The sequence below is a fragment of the Mustela erminea genome, chromosome 1, assembly GCF_009829155.1.
Source record: "Mustela erminea isolate mMusErm1 chromosome 1, mMusErm1.Pri, whole genome shotgun sequence".
Taxonomy (NCBI): Eukaryota; Metazoa; Chordata; class Mammalia; order Carnivora; family Mustelidae; genus Mustela; species Mustela erminea.
In genome coordinates, this window is record NC_045614.1 from 2,318,157 (window position 1) to 2,331,461 (window position 13,305).

The following is a 13,305-nucleotide window of genomic DNA, read 5'->3' on the forward strand; positions in this document are numbered from 1 at the left end:
GCGCTCTGCTCCAGGCCTGGGAGCCCCCACTGCCTGCCCGCTGCTGGGGGAGGACCCCCATCTGGGGCTTACCCCTCTCGGGGTCACCCTGATCTGTCAGTCCTCCGGCAGTGACCGTGTGTCCAGCTCTGTGACACTCAGAACAAGGAAAGGTCTGTCCTCGGTGCTTACGTTCTGGGTGCGGGGGAGGACAGACCACGCGTGGTCTCGGGGTTTGCTGGGGTTTCCGGGGGGCGGTGGGGAGACCCCGGAGGTGAGCTGTGCGACGCTCCCCCTGCGGGGTGCTCACGGGCGCCCTCCGGTGGCCGCCGCGGGGAGGACGCCAGTGACCGCGCTGCAGGCTGAGGGCCGGGCAGGCCGCTGGCGCTGGGGGAGGTGGGCAGCCTCTGCATTCCCGGAGCGCGCTGGGTGACCAAGGTGCGCGGGCTGGGGGCCTGGGGCGGGGCGGCTTGGGTCCCCCGCCCCCGGGGTCACAGCCACCTCTACTCAGGCCATCTCCCTTCTGACCCCCTGGGCTGGAAGGCGGCGTCGGCCCCCTGCGTCGAACTCCCCAAGTTCGGAGGGAAAACCAGCCAAGACCTGCTCGTGTTAACATACACACAGGTTTCCTTTTTACCCAGAAAGTTCCCCTGACTGACTGACGCCAGGAAAACAAGCCACCAGTGACCCCGGCTGGGCTTTTTCCGTCCAGCTGCTCAGCGCCGGTGGGTGTGCGGGATCTCATCTGGAGAGCAGGGCTCCCGCGTGGTTCTGGGTACGGCTGAGCCTTAGCACTGGCTGTCGAGAGCCAGAGTCCGCCTTCGCCCTGGCACGAGCCGTCGGTCGGCCCGTGCGTGACCTGCCGGGTCCCGGAAGCAGCTAGAGAGAGTTACCAAACCGGTCAGGAGGAGGAAACCATCCCCGGGCCGTCCTGTAAAAGGTCCAGGACAGGCGGCCCCACGCCGTCCAAACCCACGTTTGGATCGAGACGGCGTTTTGCAGGCGAGGCGGGCGTGTCGCGAGAGGCATGCGTGTGGGGGTGTCGTGTCCTGCGAGCACACGTGGTCCTGTCAGCACCCCGGGGCGGGGAACGGCCCAGTCACGCTCGAACAGTTGTCGCCTCGTTGCCCTTGGCCACCCCTGCCCCATGCCACAGGCCATGCTGGGCCTGGGGATACGCGAGGGGCCCCGCTGTCCACTGGAGAAGATGGCGAACAAGTGAAAACAGATGGGGTGTGGACAGTGAGACTCCTGCAGGAGGCTTTTGAGTGAAATTGGAATGACAGGGATTAAGCCATGTGGAAATTAGGGATAGCGGTCTAGGCATTGGGCATAGCCTGTGCAAAGGCCCCGGGGCAGGACTGTGCCTCGTGGGTGTCGCTGGAGCCAAGTGAGCCGTGGGGAGAGAGGGAGTCGGGGAGAGGGGAGGGCCACGCAGAGGCTGGCGGGAACTGGTAGGGCGTTTGCCACTCACGCAGTGTGATGGGGAACCGTGGGGAGGAGGTAGGCCACGGGGAGGAGCCGTGCGGCCTGACCTGCATTTGGAAAGGTCAGTGGCTCCTGGACGGTTAGGAAGATGAGGGTCGATGAGCTTCAACTTCAATGTCATCAGCCCTGGGCAGCGGCAGCAAATGACTTGGGCCAAGGTGTGCTCCAGCAAGGGCCCCGTGGCCTCCATGAGGACCCCAAGGGGGTGGCTTTGACCTCTCCCCGGGGGTCTGTGTTTTAAGGCGTTAAAACAAAGTGAGCTTCCTTCCAAACCCCTCTGTCTCTCCCCAGAGACACTGTTCTCCATCTCTGTCTTTTCTGTTCCTTTTTCCCCCCCATACTCTCCAGTGTGGGGCTTGAACTCATGACCTTAAGATCAAGACCTGAGCTGAGATCAAGAATCAGACACTGAACCGACTGAGCCCCTCAGGTGCCCCTTTTTTATTCTTTAAAAACACTTTTAGGGGTGTCTGGCTGGCTCAGCTGGTGAGGCGTGGGTCTCTTGATCTCAGGGTTGTGAGCTTGAGGCCCATGTTGCGGGTCGAGAGGACTTAACATGTTTTTAAGAAATAAAAATTTAGGGGTGCCTGGGTGGCTCAGTGGGTTAAAACCTCTGCCTTCAGCTCAGATCATGATCCCAGGGTCCTGGGATCGAGCCCTGCATCGGGCTCTCTGCTCAGCAGGGAGCCTGCTTCCTCCTCTCTCTCTGTCTGCCTCTCTGCCTGCTTGTGATCTCTCTCTGTCAAATAAATAAATAAAATATTTTTTAAAATTTAAAAAAATAAAATAAAATAAAAATTTAAAAGACCGTTTTTACATACATCCTTAGGAACACACGGACCGTATTCAGGACTATTCTGTGTACGGTTTAAACGTTTTGCATAAATATCATACTGTCCGTGGTTTGTATTAACTTGGCTTTTATAGTTTTCCTTATATACACCACCCTTTCTGCCACCGAATGGTATTCTGTCCCCAGAAGGTGCCTGGAGTTACGCACCCAATTTCCTGCTGATGGACACACAGCTTTCCCCAACTTCCACCACACAGTCCTTCACAGGGGCCTTTCGGAGCACCGGGAGGGCCCCGGACCCGGTCCAGCCTGCTGCTTGTGGTTCTAAATAAAGTTTTATTGGCACGTGGCCCGCCCACCTGGTTATGTCTCCCCTGCAGCTGCTGGTGAGCTGAGCAGTAGGGACCCTGTGCCCTGCCAAACCCAAAATGTTTGCCACCCAGCTCTTTCCAGGAACAGCCTGTGATCCCCCATCTGCGCTCTGGTTTTCCTCTCTTTCATTGTGGAGGGACCGGCCACTGCCAGAGAGCAGAGTGGACCTCTGGTCCTTTGGCAAGAACACACACTCCTGGCTTCCGAGAGCCGCTCTGACCCCTCCAGGAGGGGTGGCAGGGGTCGCTCAAGGACGCGTGGCTCCAAGGGGGCGCAGAAATGTCTCCACCGGTGGCCCAGGACACAAGGGGCATCCTGCGTCCACGCCTGGCACCTGCCCCCAGACCGGAGACCTCTGGGAGGAGCAGGGAGAGGGGCTCAAACCAGATGGGCTCTCGAGGGACAGATGGGGACGCCGCCCGGGGCTTTAAGAAAAAACCCTGTTTCCTAACTTGTTATTTGGCCATAATTTCAGATTCAGGAAACGTTCCAGGAATGCCACGAAGAACTCTTTAATCTCTTCGTGTGCTCTGGGAACGCGAGCGTGTCACATCTGTGTCATCGCTTTTTCCCTTTCCCTGTCTGTCCCCACCGGGTTCACTCCTAAATTTGTCCCGGGGCATTTCCTAAACTGCAGGGCACCCCTCCCTCCTCACAGAGCACTCGCCCCGCTCAAGAAGTGGACACAGATTAATGACAGACAAGCATTGGTCGTTGTCCCCAACAGCGTCCTCCGTGGGAAAGAACATTCCAGATCACGTCTGCACTCTGGGTCCTGTCTCTTTAGCCTCCTCTACCCTGGAATGTTCCCCCGTCTTTGTGTCTTATGATGGGGACCCTTTTAGGGGTCCTGGTCAGGTGTCTGTACAATGGCCACAGGCTGAGTGTCCCGGTGTGCCCACACGATCGGGGTCAGCTTCTGTGTCGGGGGTCACAGCTCAGATGCCGTGTCATTCCCAGGGCATGAACCCCGACGGCGGGGATGATGTGGCATCTGGGGTTTCCCCACCGGGGAGTAACCGTCGTCCCCTTTGTGGCCAGGCAATGGTCGGGGTGGGGGGGGCGTGACCCTCCAAGGACCCAGCTGCTGGGGATGCCCGCCCGAAACCGAGAAGCTCTGACGGCCGACAAGCCGGGGCGCTTCTCCCTCTGTCCCTCCTACGCTTACCTGCCGGATTAAAAGACCACTTGTGTCTCCAGTTTACAGAGGACAAAAGAGAAATTCAAGCCCGGGAAGTGTCTTGCCCTGAGGTCGAACGGCAAATGGGAGACAGGGCTGGCTTTTAGGTTAAATTCAAAACAAAACAGCGTCATAAAGACCGAATCACTGACCGTAAAATTCACCCATGTCAAGGGTACATCGCAGTGGTGTGTAGTATACTCAGAGTCGCGCCTCCCTCAGCCCTAATTCCAGAATCTTCCATCACCCCAAGGGACGCCCTGCCCCCACCCCCACCCCCCAGCAGCCGCAGGTTCCCCTTCTGTGTCGGATTTGCCGTCGCGGACACTTGCAGGCACAGGATCCTACGGCTCCGAGCCCGCGTGGTTCCGATGACCAGTCCACGAACACACGGGGGCAGGCTCATTCAGAAAAGAGAATTTATTATCCATCTTCCTCATTCTGACTTGGAAAAAAAAAAAAAAACACAACAAATCCAACATCAATGACTCCCAGGTTCAGCCCGGCGCGCACCCGGCCCCGTAAAGGGCTCCTCTTGCTCACACTCAGATTCCCAGCGGGAGAATTCAGCGGCCGGTGGGGCAAGTGGCCACCCCCGGACCCAGGGTCTGTGGCCCACTGCGGGGGAGGGGGTTGGGGGTGCTGGGGGTGTGGAGGGGGCGGGACCGAAGGGCATTGGGGTCCAACGGGACGAGGTGAGGCTGCCCGTCACCCGCCCGCCGTGCCCCTGCCCGCGGACGGGCCATTTCCCCACCAGCAGAAAGCCGGGATGTTGGCAGCAGGGGACGGGGGACGGGGCTGGGCAGGTACCCAGAAAGGACAAGGAGCCATGTCTCATTCCTCCTCCTGGGGCTCAGCCCTCTTCATGCCCACATGCAGTGAAAAGTCCAGTCGGGAACAGCGCAGACATCGCCCCAGGCCTGAGGCCCCTCCCCGGAGGCTCGTTGGGAATGCAGAGTCCCAGGCCTCGGAAGGCGCGGGCTCCACACTGCCGGCAGGATGCGCAGATGGGCACATGGACATTCTCTGCGCGTCGCCTGCTGCCCCCGGCGCGGCCCGGGGAGGGGGCCGCGTGGTGAGGACGCAGCTGGGCGACTCCGTGGGAACGGCAGCCCCAGAGCTTGGTCGAGGGTCTCGCGTTCCGAACGCCGCCCGGCCCACCCACTCGACTGCAGCTTCGTGAGACTCGGAAGAGAGCCCAGGGGCTCGCTGTGCTCCAGGGACTGGCCCAGGGAAGCCGTGAGACTGTGAACGTGTTTCCGGCCACTGAGTCTGCTGTAGGCGGTCACGCGGCCCTGGCCAGCTGATGCGAGACGAGCAGGTGTCCCCCTCACGCCTGGCATCGGGGTTTTCCTGTGGGCTTTGCTCTCCGCCCCTTAGAAAGCTACTGCGGTGCCTTCCAGCCCCCTCTTGACGTGTCCTTACGGTTTGCAAAGTGCACGCTGCTGGGTGCTCGAGGGACAGGTCCCCAATCAGACGTGGGGGAGTTCTCAGGGTCCACGCAGGGGCCGGAGGCAGTGCTCAGGGCCACCTCCTGCATGTTTGGGGACGAGGAGGTTTTTTTTTTTTTTAAGATTTTATTTATTTATTTGTCAGAGAGAGAGAGAGAGAGAGCGCACAAGTAGGCAGAGGCAGAGAGGGAAGCAGGCTCCCCGCTGAGCAAGGAGCCGGATGCGGGGCTCAATCCCAGGACTCTGGGATCATGACCCGAGCCGAAGGCTGTGGCTTAACTCACTGAGCCACCCGGGCGTCCCGACGAGGAGGTCTTGACACAAGGATGTCCGTCCCCAGGGTTTCCCGCCAGCCAGGGGAAGGACTGGGGGCAAGAACAGGGATTTAAGTGAGTTTGTAGAGAGTCTAAAAACTCGGTGTTTCTTGGTTATTTCAAGGTTGAGGGTCATTTTGGGGCTGGGGCTTAGCCCGCTGCCCGTCCCGGGTATCACGGGAGCCTCACAGCTCCGCTGGGCAGGACCGTCCCTGCCCCTCCCCACCGCGTGCGGATGATGCCCCAGGGCCCAGAGAGCACAGGGCGTCACCCAGGGCCACACAGCACAGAGCACCTTCTGCTAGGCTTAGAGCACAGTCCGCTCAGCCGCGGTTTCCCAAAAGGTGGGACTCCAACCGTGATTGGGGGGGGCGGCGCTGATGGAAAGACTCTCGCGTGAGAACCGCCCACTTCTTCCAGCTCACGGCCGTCCCGCTGAAGTCAGGAGAAAGTCTCTCGGGAGCCAGGGGGTCTTCCGCGCCTCTGATGCCTGCCGGTCGCCCTTCTGAACCGAGAGCGAGAGCGTCCGCGTCCTGTTTAAACCCACGGATGAGTATAGTTTTCTAATATCTCATAGATCTGATCAACCTCATTCCCTTTTAAGGCAGCAACGTAGTTTTGCCTTTAAGATGAATTTGGTAAAGCTTTGATTATTTGTCGGAAGAGAGAGCGAGCACAAGCAGGGGGAGGGGCAGAGGGAGAAGCAGGCTCCCCGCTGCACAGGGAGCCCGCTGCGGGGCTCGAACCCAGCACCCTGAGATCATGGCCTGAGGCGAAGGCAGCGGCTCAACCCACTGAGCCACCCAGGCGCCCCAGCCTTTAAGATCAATTTATGTAAGTTTGCTTTGTTTTGTTTTGTATTTAAAGAGCTGGTGGGGGCCACTGGGTGGCTCTTTTGGTTGGGCTGTCCAGCGCTTGGTTTCGATTCAGATCACGATCTCGGGGTCGTGAGATCGCGCCCGGCATCGGGCTCCACGCTCTGCGGGGCGTCTGCTTGAGATGCTCTCCCTCCCTCCCCCTGCCCTCCCCGTGCTCACTCCTCCGCTCGCTCTCTAAACAAACAAACAAACAGAATCTTCTAAAAAAGCTGATTGCAGGGACTTGAACAGATACCCACGCTCCCAGCAGCCCAGGCGTCCTCATGGTGGAAGAGACACCGGCCGCGGCGTGGACGGGCCCTGAAGACGCACGAGCCCAGTGATTTGCTGGGAGCCCCCCCCCCGCCCCCTGCGGCAGGCTGTGCTCACACCCTCTGCTTCCCCAGTGATGTCCCCGCCGGCGGGACCCCGGCCGTGATGCCGATGCGACCACGTCCCCCTGCACCGCGGCTGGAAGCAAGTCAGAGAAGCGGCCGTGGGGACTGCAGACGCACCGGCTGCTCTTCCCGCCCTGCCCTGGGCTGAGCTGCGTCCGCCCGGGGAAGCGAATGAACTCTGGGGGCGAGCGGGGCTCGGAAGGTGGGTGGCTGAGTTTAAGCTCCCCAGGGCCGGCCGGGAGCTGGACTGGGCTCTCTCCAGCCCCTTCCCTCCCCACGCCAGTTCATTGTAGGTAGAAGCAAGAGGAAAATGCATCTTTAGCTCACAGGGTGCCTGCTGGGTTTAATTTTTGTCCTTTTTACCAACTCTCCTGGCACATCAGAGGCCCACAGGGCTTCGGGCGCCGTGCTCTGGTCTCCATGGAGACGGAACCTGTCTCCAGCCCTGCTCACCAGCCGGTCCTGGGGCTGAGCCGAGAACCAGGGGCTGGGCAGGGCCGAGGGGTGGGATGCGGTAGGAGGAGACCCCTGACTCACCGCCACCCCACCCCACCCCACCTCTGCCTCTCAGCCAACCCTGATGTCCTGCCCCGTCCGTGACGTCCTGCTTCTGTCTGCGGTTGAACAGGGGCTACTGGCGATGATCATGAAAACAGCGGTTCCCTGAGTGCTAAGAATGTCCCAGGCACTACACGAAGCCTCACCAGTTAGCTCACGGGATCCATGCAGGGACAGCCCCCTGTTCACTCCTTGGTGTCACTTGGCAGATAAGGAAAGCAAGGCTTAGCCACCCTTAGGGTAAGGGAGACAGTGTGGGATCGTGGGAAGCGGGTGGGCTCCAGAGTCAGCCGGCTGCGCTCAAATCCCAGCCCTCTGTGTGTGACTGGACCTTTCTGAGCCTCAGTTTCCCCCTCTGCAGAGCGGGTATAGAAACAGTACTCCCCTCCTACGTTTGGTTGCTCTGAGGATTGTGCTGGAGGGACCAGGGTGAGCTCACGTGGGGAGAAAGCTTAAGCGTGGGGGCGGGGGGGGGGCTCCAAAAAACCCAGTCATCAAGATAAAGATTATTTTAATGCAATTTTAAAAAGTCTACACGGATGACCAGCAAATCCATAATTGAACAAAATGTCAACCCTTTAAATAGAACCAGTGATCCTGAGTTTCCGTTTTGGCTCACCTTGGCATTGTGACGGGTCCTGTCTTTGTTTTAAAACAGAATTTTTAATTTAAAATAAAAATTAAAAAAATTAAAAATTAAAACCAGGACAAGTAACCGTGCCGTGCTGAGCAATGAGAAAACTCAGTAATACTAATTCTGTGTTTATTTAAAATTATGGCATCCTGGGGGCGCCTGGGTGGCTCAGTGTGTTAAAGCCTCTGCCTTCGGCTCAGGTCATGATCCCAGGGTCCTGGGATCGAGGCCTGCATCGGGCTCTCTGCTCAGCGGGGAGCCTGCTTCCCCCCCCCCCCGCCTGCCTCTCTGCCTACTTGTGATCTCTATCAAAAAAATAAATAAAATCTTTTAAAAAATTATGGTACCCTGTTCATTGTAATTTTTTGCATTTTGATCTTTTAAATAGCACATTAAGTGCTTTTTATTTATTTTTTTTAGAAAGGCTTTTAAAGAAGATTTATGTATTCACTCTAGAGAGAGAGACCTCGCAAGCAGGAGGAGGGGCAAAGGGAGAGAGAATTTCAAGCAGGGTACAGAGCCCGACGTGGGTCTCTATCCCAGGACCCTAAGATCATGACCTGAGCCAAGACCAAGAGTCAGATGCTTAACCAACTGAGCCACCCAGGATCCCCTGCATTAAGTGTTTTTTAAAGATTTTTTTTTTTTTAAGTAATCTCTACCCCCAACATGGGACTTGAACTTGTGATCCCAAGATCAAGTATCCCACGCTTCACCGACCAAACACGTCTGTAAGCGTCTGTCTATTTGCACCCACCCAGGGGGTTGTGTGGACTGGATGAGTCCCTACGTGTTGGGCACCTAGCATAAAGCCTGACACCTGGAAAGAGCTATATGGTTAATTAGTAAATAAGTATGTAGCACATTAGAATTAAGTTAAAAGGGTATGCATGCCATGGAGGAAAAAGCAAGCCAGAGAAAGGAGATGATGATGGCTGAGTGATTTTAGATAAGACGGACAGGGAAAGTGGTGAGGATCCAACGAGTGAGCCCCCCCGTGCACCATGCCACGAGAGATGGCATTCCAGGAAAATGGCACAGTCCATGCAAAGGCCCTGGGGCAGAACGTACATGGTGTGCTGGAGGAGGAGAGGAGACCCGTGTGACTGGGGCAGAGTAAGCGAGGGGAGAGAGGGAGGTGAGAGAGCAGGGAGTGGGGGGGTCAGGCCCTACAGGGGCTTTGGGGAGGATTCGGGCTCTAATTTGGGGACATCTTTGGAGAGTTTTAAGGTAGGATAACGTGATAGTCTCCGAGCGGTTGGACCCGATGGGTCAACATCCTTTCATATATTTTGAGTGGTACCTGCACATAGCCAGTGTGAGAAAGACCGTTAGTTCTGGTTGCTGTTGGTGGGGACACAGGGTTGCAGTCTCTTTTCGTTTGTTTGTTTTCTGTTTTGGTGTTGAGTGTCTGCGCGCGCACGGGTTTTGGGCGAGGATGGCTGTTTCTGCCCAGTGAGTTATAAACCTGAAGGTGCTGAGCACCGTGCCCGGCACACGGTGTGCGCAGAGGCTTCCTTCTGGGTTTTGTCGCTGGTGCTGTCAGGACCTCCTGTACTGCTACAGGCTCAGGAGGGCCAAGGACGGCCGGTCAAGGCCAGGCAGGCACCCTGGAGAGCCGCGCGCCACGCTGGGTGGTTTTTCCTGTGCTCGGCGGCGGGAGGAGCGGCGCCCTGGAAGCCAGGTCCGCCCTGCCCTCGGTGTCCCCGCCCGCGCGGGGCGCCCGGCACGCGGGGGGCGGGGGGCGGGGGGCGGGGGGCGCCGCCGCGGCGAGGCGCGCTCCGGCCGCCAGGGGCCGCTGCGGAGCCGCCCTTTTGTGGTCCTGATGCTGGAGCGAGCGGGCGCGCGGAGGAGGGAGGAGGGCGCGGGGACGGGGCGGGAGGGAGGCGGGAGGCGGCGTCCGTCGCTCCAGCTGCGAGTCCGCCCGCCGCCCGCCGCCGCCGCCGCCGCCGCCGCCGCCGCCGCCGCCGCCGCCGCCGCCGCCGCCGCCGGCTCGGTCCCGCGCCCGCCGCCCGCCTGCGCCCGCCATGGCCCGCCTGACGGAGAGCGAGGCGCGCCGGCAGCAGCAGCAGCTCCTGCAGACGCGGCCCTCGCCCGTGGGCAGCAGCGGGCCCGAGCCCCCCGGGGGGCAGCCCGACGGCATGAAGGACCTGGACGCCATCAAGCTCTTCGTGGGCCAGATCCCGCGCAACCTGGACGAGAAGGACCTCAAGCCGCTCTTCGAGCAGTTCGGCCGCATCTACGAGCTCACGGTGCTCAAAGACCCCTACACGGGCATGCACAAAGGTGGGCGCCCCGGCCCCCTCCCGCCCCTCCCCTCCCGCCCCTCCCCTCCGTCGGCCTCCCCACCCCACCTTCCGGCATCTTCCCCCCCCAGCCCTCCCCTCCTCACCTCCTCCCTCTGCTCGCCTCTGCCACGGCATCATTTCTCCCCCCCCCTTCCACCCACCCCTCCTCCCCCCTCTGGGGGTGCAGCTGACAGATTCGAGCTGGCCCCCTCCCCTCCTCCGCCCCCTCTCGCTCCCTCCCCCCCTTCCGGCATCCTCTCTCGCCCGCTCCCTCTGTCTTTCCTTTTCTCTCCTCTCCATCTCCCTCTACCTCCCGTCCTCCCCCCCCCCAGCATCCTTCTCTCTCTCTCTCTCTCTCTGCCTCTCCCTCCCATTCCCCCTGGACCCCCACCCCTTCCTCCCTCCCTCACCCACTCTTTCCTGCCCCTTTGCTGGGGGCGCTGCCTGCACATCGCCCCCCCTCCCCGCCCCCCCACCCCATTCATTGGGCCTCCCCAGGCCCCGTCGGGAAAGTTTGCACCTCTGGACTCCATTGCTTTGGTCATTTTCACAAAGCCAGGCCAGTGGGGCAGGTCCGGCCAGCCGCAGGGAACACGGATGCCCAGGACCCCGGGCTAATCGGTAACTACAAAGAAAGCGGGGTGGGGGTATCAGGGAGCTGAGCGAGGCGGGGGTGGCGGCGGCGGCGGCGCCAGCCTCCCCAGCCTTGGGTGGTTAAAACGCTGTGGTGTGCCCTCGCCTGCCCATCCTCTCTGTTTGGATCAGTGCCCCCCTCCGTTTCTCTGCCCTCCCCTCCCTGCCTCCACCTTTGGCTCAAGTTAAAACTGGCCTAGCCTGTTAGCAATGTGTTGAGGTCTGAGGCCAAAGACGATGAGCCCGGACCGTCCATCTGGCAGAGCCCAGATCCCAGGGTGGACGGGGAGGCGTGGGGAGGCGTGGGCGACCTGGGAGCCCAGTGGGGGAGGCAGGAGGGGTGGGGAGGCCTGCCCGCCTCCTTCCCACCTGACTCTCTCTCCGACGGGGTGCTAGGGGGAGGGGCCGGGGACTGGGGCCCCAGCCCTGGGCTCCAATCATGGGCCCGCTGTCTGAATTACGGTAGCTTTGACGGCTGTCTTTGGCGACTGAGGGTGGGGACGGTGTAGGCTTTGTGCTGCACACCCTCGACAAGACCCTGGAGGTGCCTTGGGGATGGACCAGGACCCATGACCTATTTCCGACCCTGCTTGTCTCCGTCCTGCTCTCTGTCGCAGGCATGGGAAGCGTGAATGCGTGTTTGTTGGATGGATGGATGGATGGATGGACCGGGCAGGCCATGGGGAGAGTCTGGGGGGATGGAGCGAGGGCCTGACACTGTAGCTAGACCCTCCAGCTGGTACCTTAGGGGAGAAAAGAGACCCCTCCCATCCCCCACCTTTTTTCAAATCCAACCATCACCAAAAAAAAAAAAAAAAAAAAAAAAAAAGAAAGCCAAGCAAAGAAAAGAAAAAAAAAATCGGGCTTGGAAAATCCAATTCTTCTATGTGAACTAGCAGGGTGGGGGGTTCCATTCATCCATGAGTCACGCTCAGGGGTCCCCGGCTGCGTGAGGGCTCTTTCCTCAAGCCCCTACCCTGAGTATGCCTGGAGGGCCCATTTCTAGAAAGATTCTGATGGAGGCTGGAGGGGGTGTCCGCACGGCCCCCGAATGTTGGCCTGAAAGGCCGTCGGTGAGCTCTGGATCCAGGAAGCCTACAGAGGGCTGGAGACGGCCGCGCGGGGTGGTCCTTCCTTTCTTTCCTCTTGCCTCATTTTTTAAGTCTCCCCTGGTGCCCCCCCCCGCCCCCTGGCCAGGAAGAAAAGAGCGACTGTGGCCAGAGCCTCGGTTTCCCCCACTGTCACAGAGCAAGGCCCCTTGAATGTGCGGTTATGTTTTTCTGACTGGAAATTCTTGGATTAGGGACACCTCAGGGGCCTTCTCAGGTGGGGATAAATTAGGCAACAGTGTGTCACCTGACAGACACCTGCCTGTCACCCTCCACGTCCCAGGGGTCCTGGATGGAGGGCCTGTGGCTAGGGCAGGGGACCTGTCCTCACATCCACGCCCGCGGGTCAAGGATGAATCTCTTTCCTGATCCCACCTGTGCTGGGCCTGGCTGGGCCTCGCCTGTGGGAAGGGGCTGGGGCGGGGGCCAGCTGGAGGTGAGGGGGTCTCGAGGACCCACAGCGTTTGGGGCTCTGCTGTGGGACCTGAGGCCCGTGGCTGCCCCTCTCTGGGTCTCAGCCAAAGGGAGGCGGAATGATGAATGGGAAATGGGGGTGATCTGGTTTCGCTCCTGGGGAGCCAACAGGGCACAGGACACCTGCTGTCGGTGCTGAGAGTAGTGGGGTGGGGGGTGTGGTCCTGGCAGGGGGCGAAGGGAGGGGAATCCCCCCCCCCAGAGCCTTCTGGGCTCCTGAATGCTAGGGGATCCCATGACGAGGGGCAGCAGGGGCGCGGGAGGGCCAGAGAGGGTGAAGTGGGTCACCGTGCCACCGCTCCCCATGCAGCAAGGGCCACCCAGCGTCGTCCTCGTCACCCTCGTTCTAAGGGTCATCTCATCCGTAACTGTCATACCCGGGCCGGTTCAGCACCCGCGGAAGGGGTCACCCCTGAGGTGGGCTGTGAGCATCAGCGCCTTTCACGGAAGGGAAACTGAGGCTCGGAGGGGCCCGGGGCTGGGTCCCCTGCTGTCCACCCCACCCCCCCCGTCTCCCTCCAGCCCAGGGACTACAAAAGTCTGTCTGTGTGATGGAGGGGTGACAGGTTCCCCCAAGCCAAGTCAGGGCCCTCCAAGATGGTGTTGGGGAGGGAAGGGGCTGTGGCCTCAGGGACGGTGTGCTGGGTCCCCTGCTGAGACCAAGGGATGCTCCAGCCCGGCCCCGGGGCTCTGGGAATGTGGCGAGGTAGGGGGTCAGGGGAGGATGGGAAGGATCCAGTCCTCGGGAGGGCAGGCCCTTGGGCGCTGGCTTGTTTT

General features: G+C 60.2%; 1 protein-coding gene across 11 annotated transcripts in view; it reads left to right on the forward strand.

Moving 5' to 3' along the window:
* Positions 1-9,904: 9,904 nt before the first annotated feature.
* The window catches only part of CELF5 (CUGBP Elav-like family member 5), a 48,555-nt gene continuing 45,154 nt past the window's right edge, over positions 9,905-13,305 (forward strand). For 7 of the 11 annotated variants that reach the window (XR_004277072.1, XR_004277081.1, XM_032305868.1 and 4 more), the window contains exon 1: positions 9,907-10,310. Coding sequence is in view for 9 of the 11 variants with exons in the window: in XM_032305868.1 (XP_032161759.1) it covers positions 10,052-10,310 (259 nt within the window). In the remaining 2 variants the exon portion in view is untranslated. Of the gene's footprint in view, positions 10,311-13,305 lie in introns of all 11 variants that reach the window. The other 4 variants (XM_032305944.1, XM_032305908.1, XM_032305896.1 and 1 more) reach the window with 3 other exon arrangements.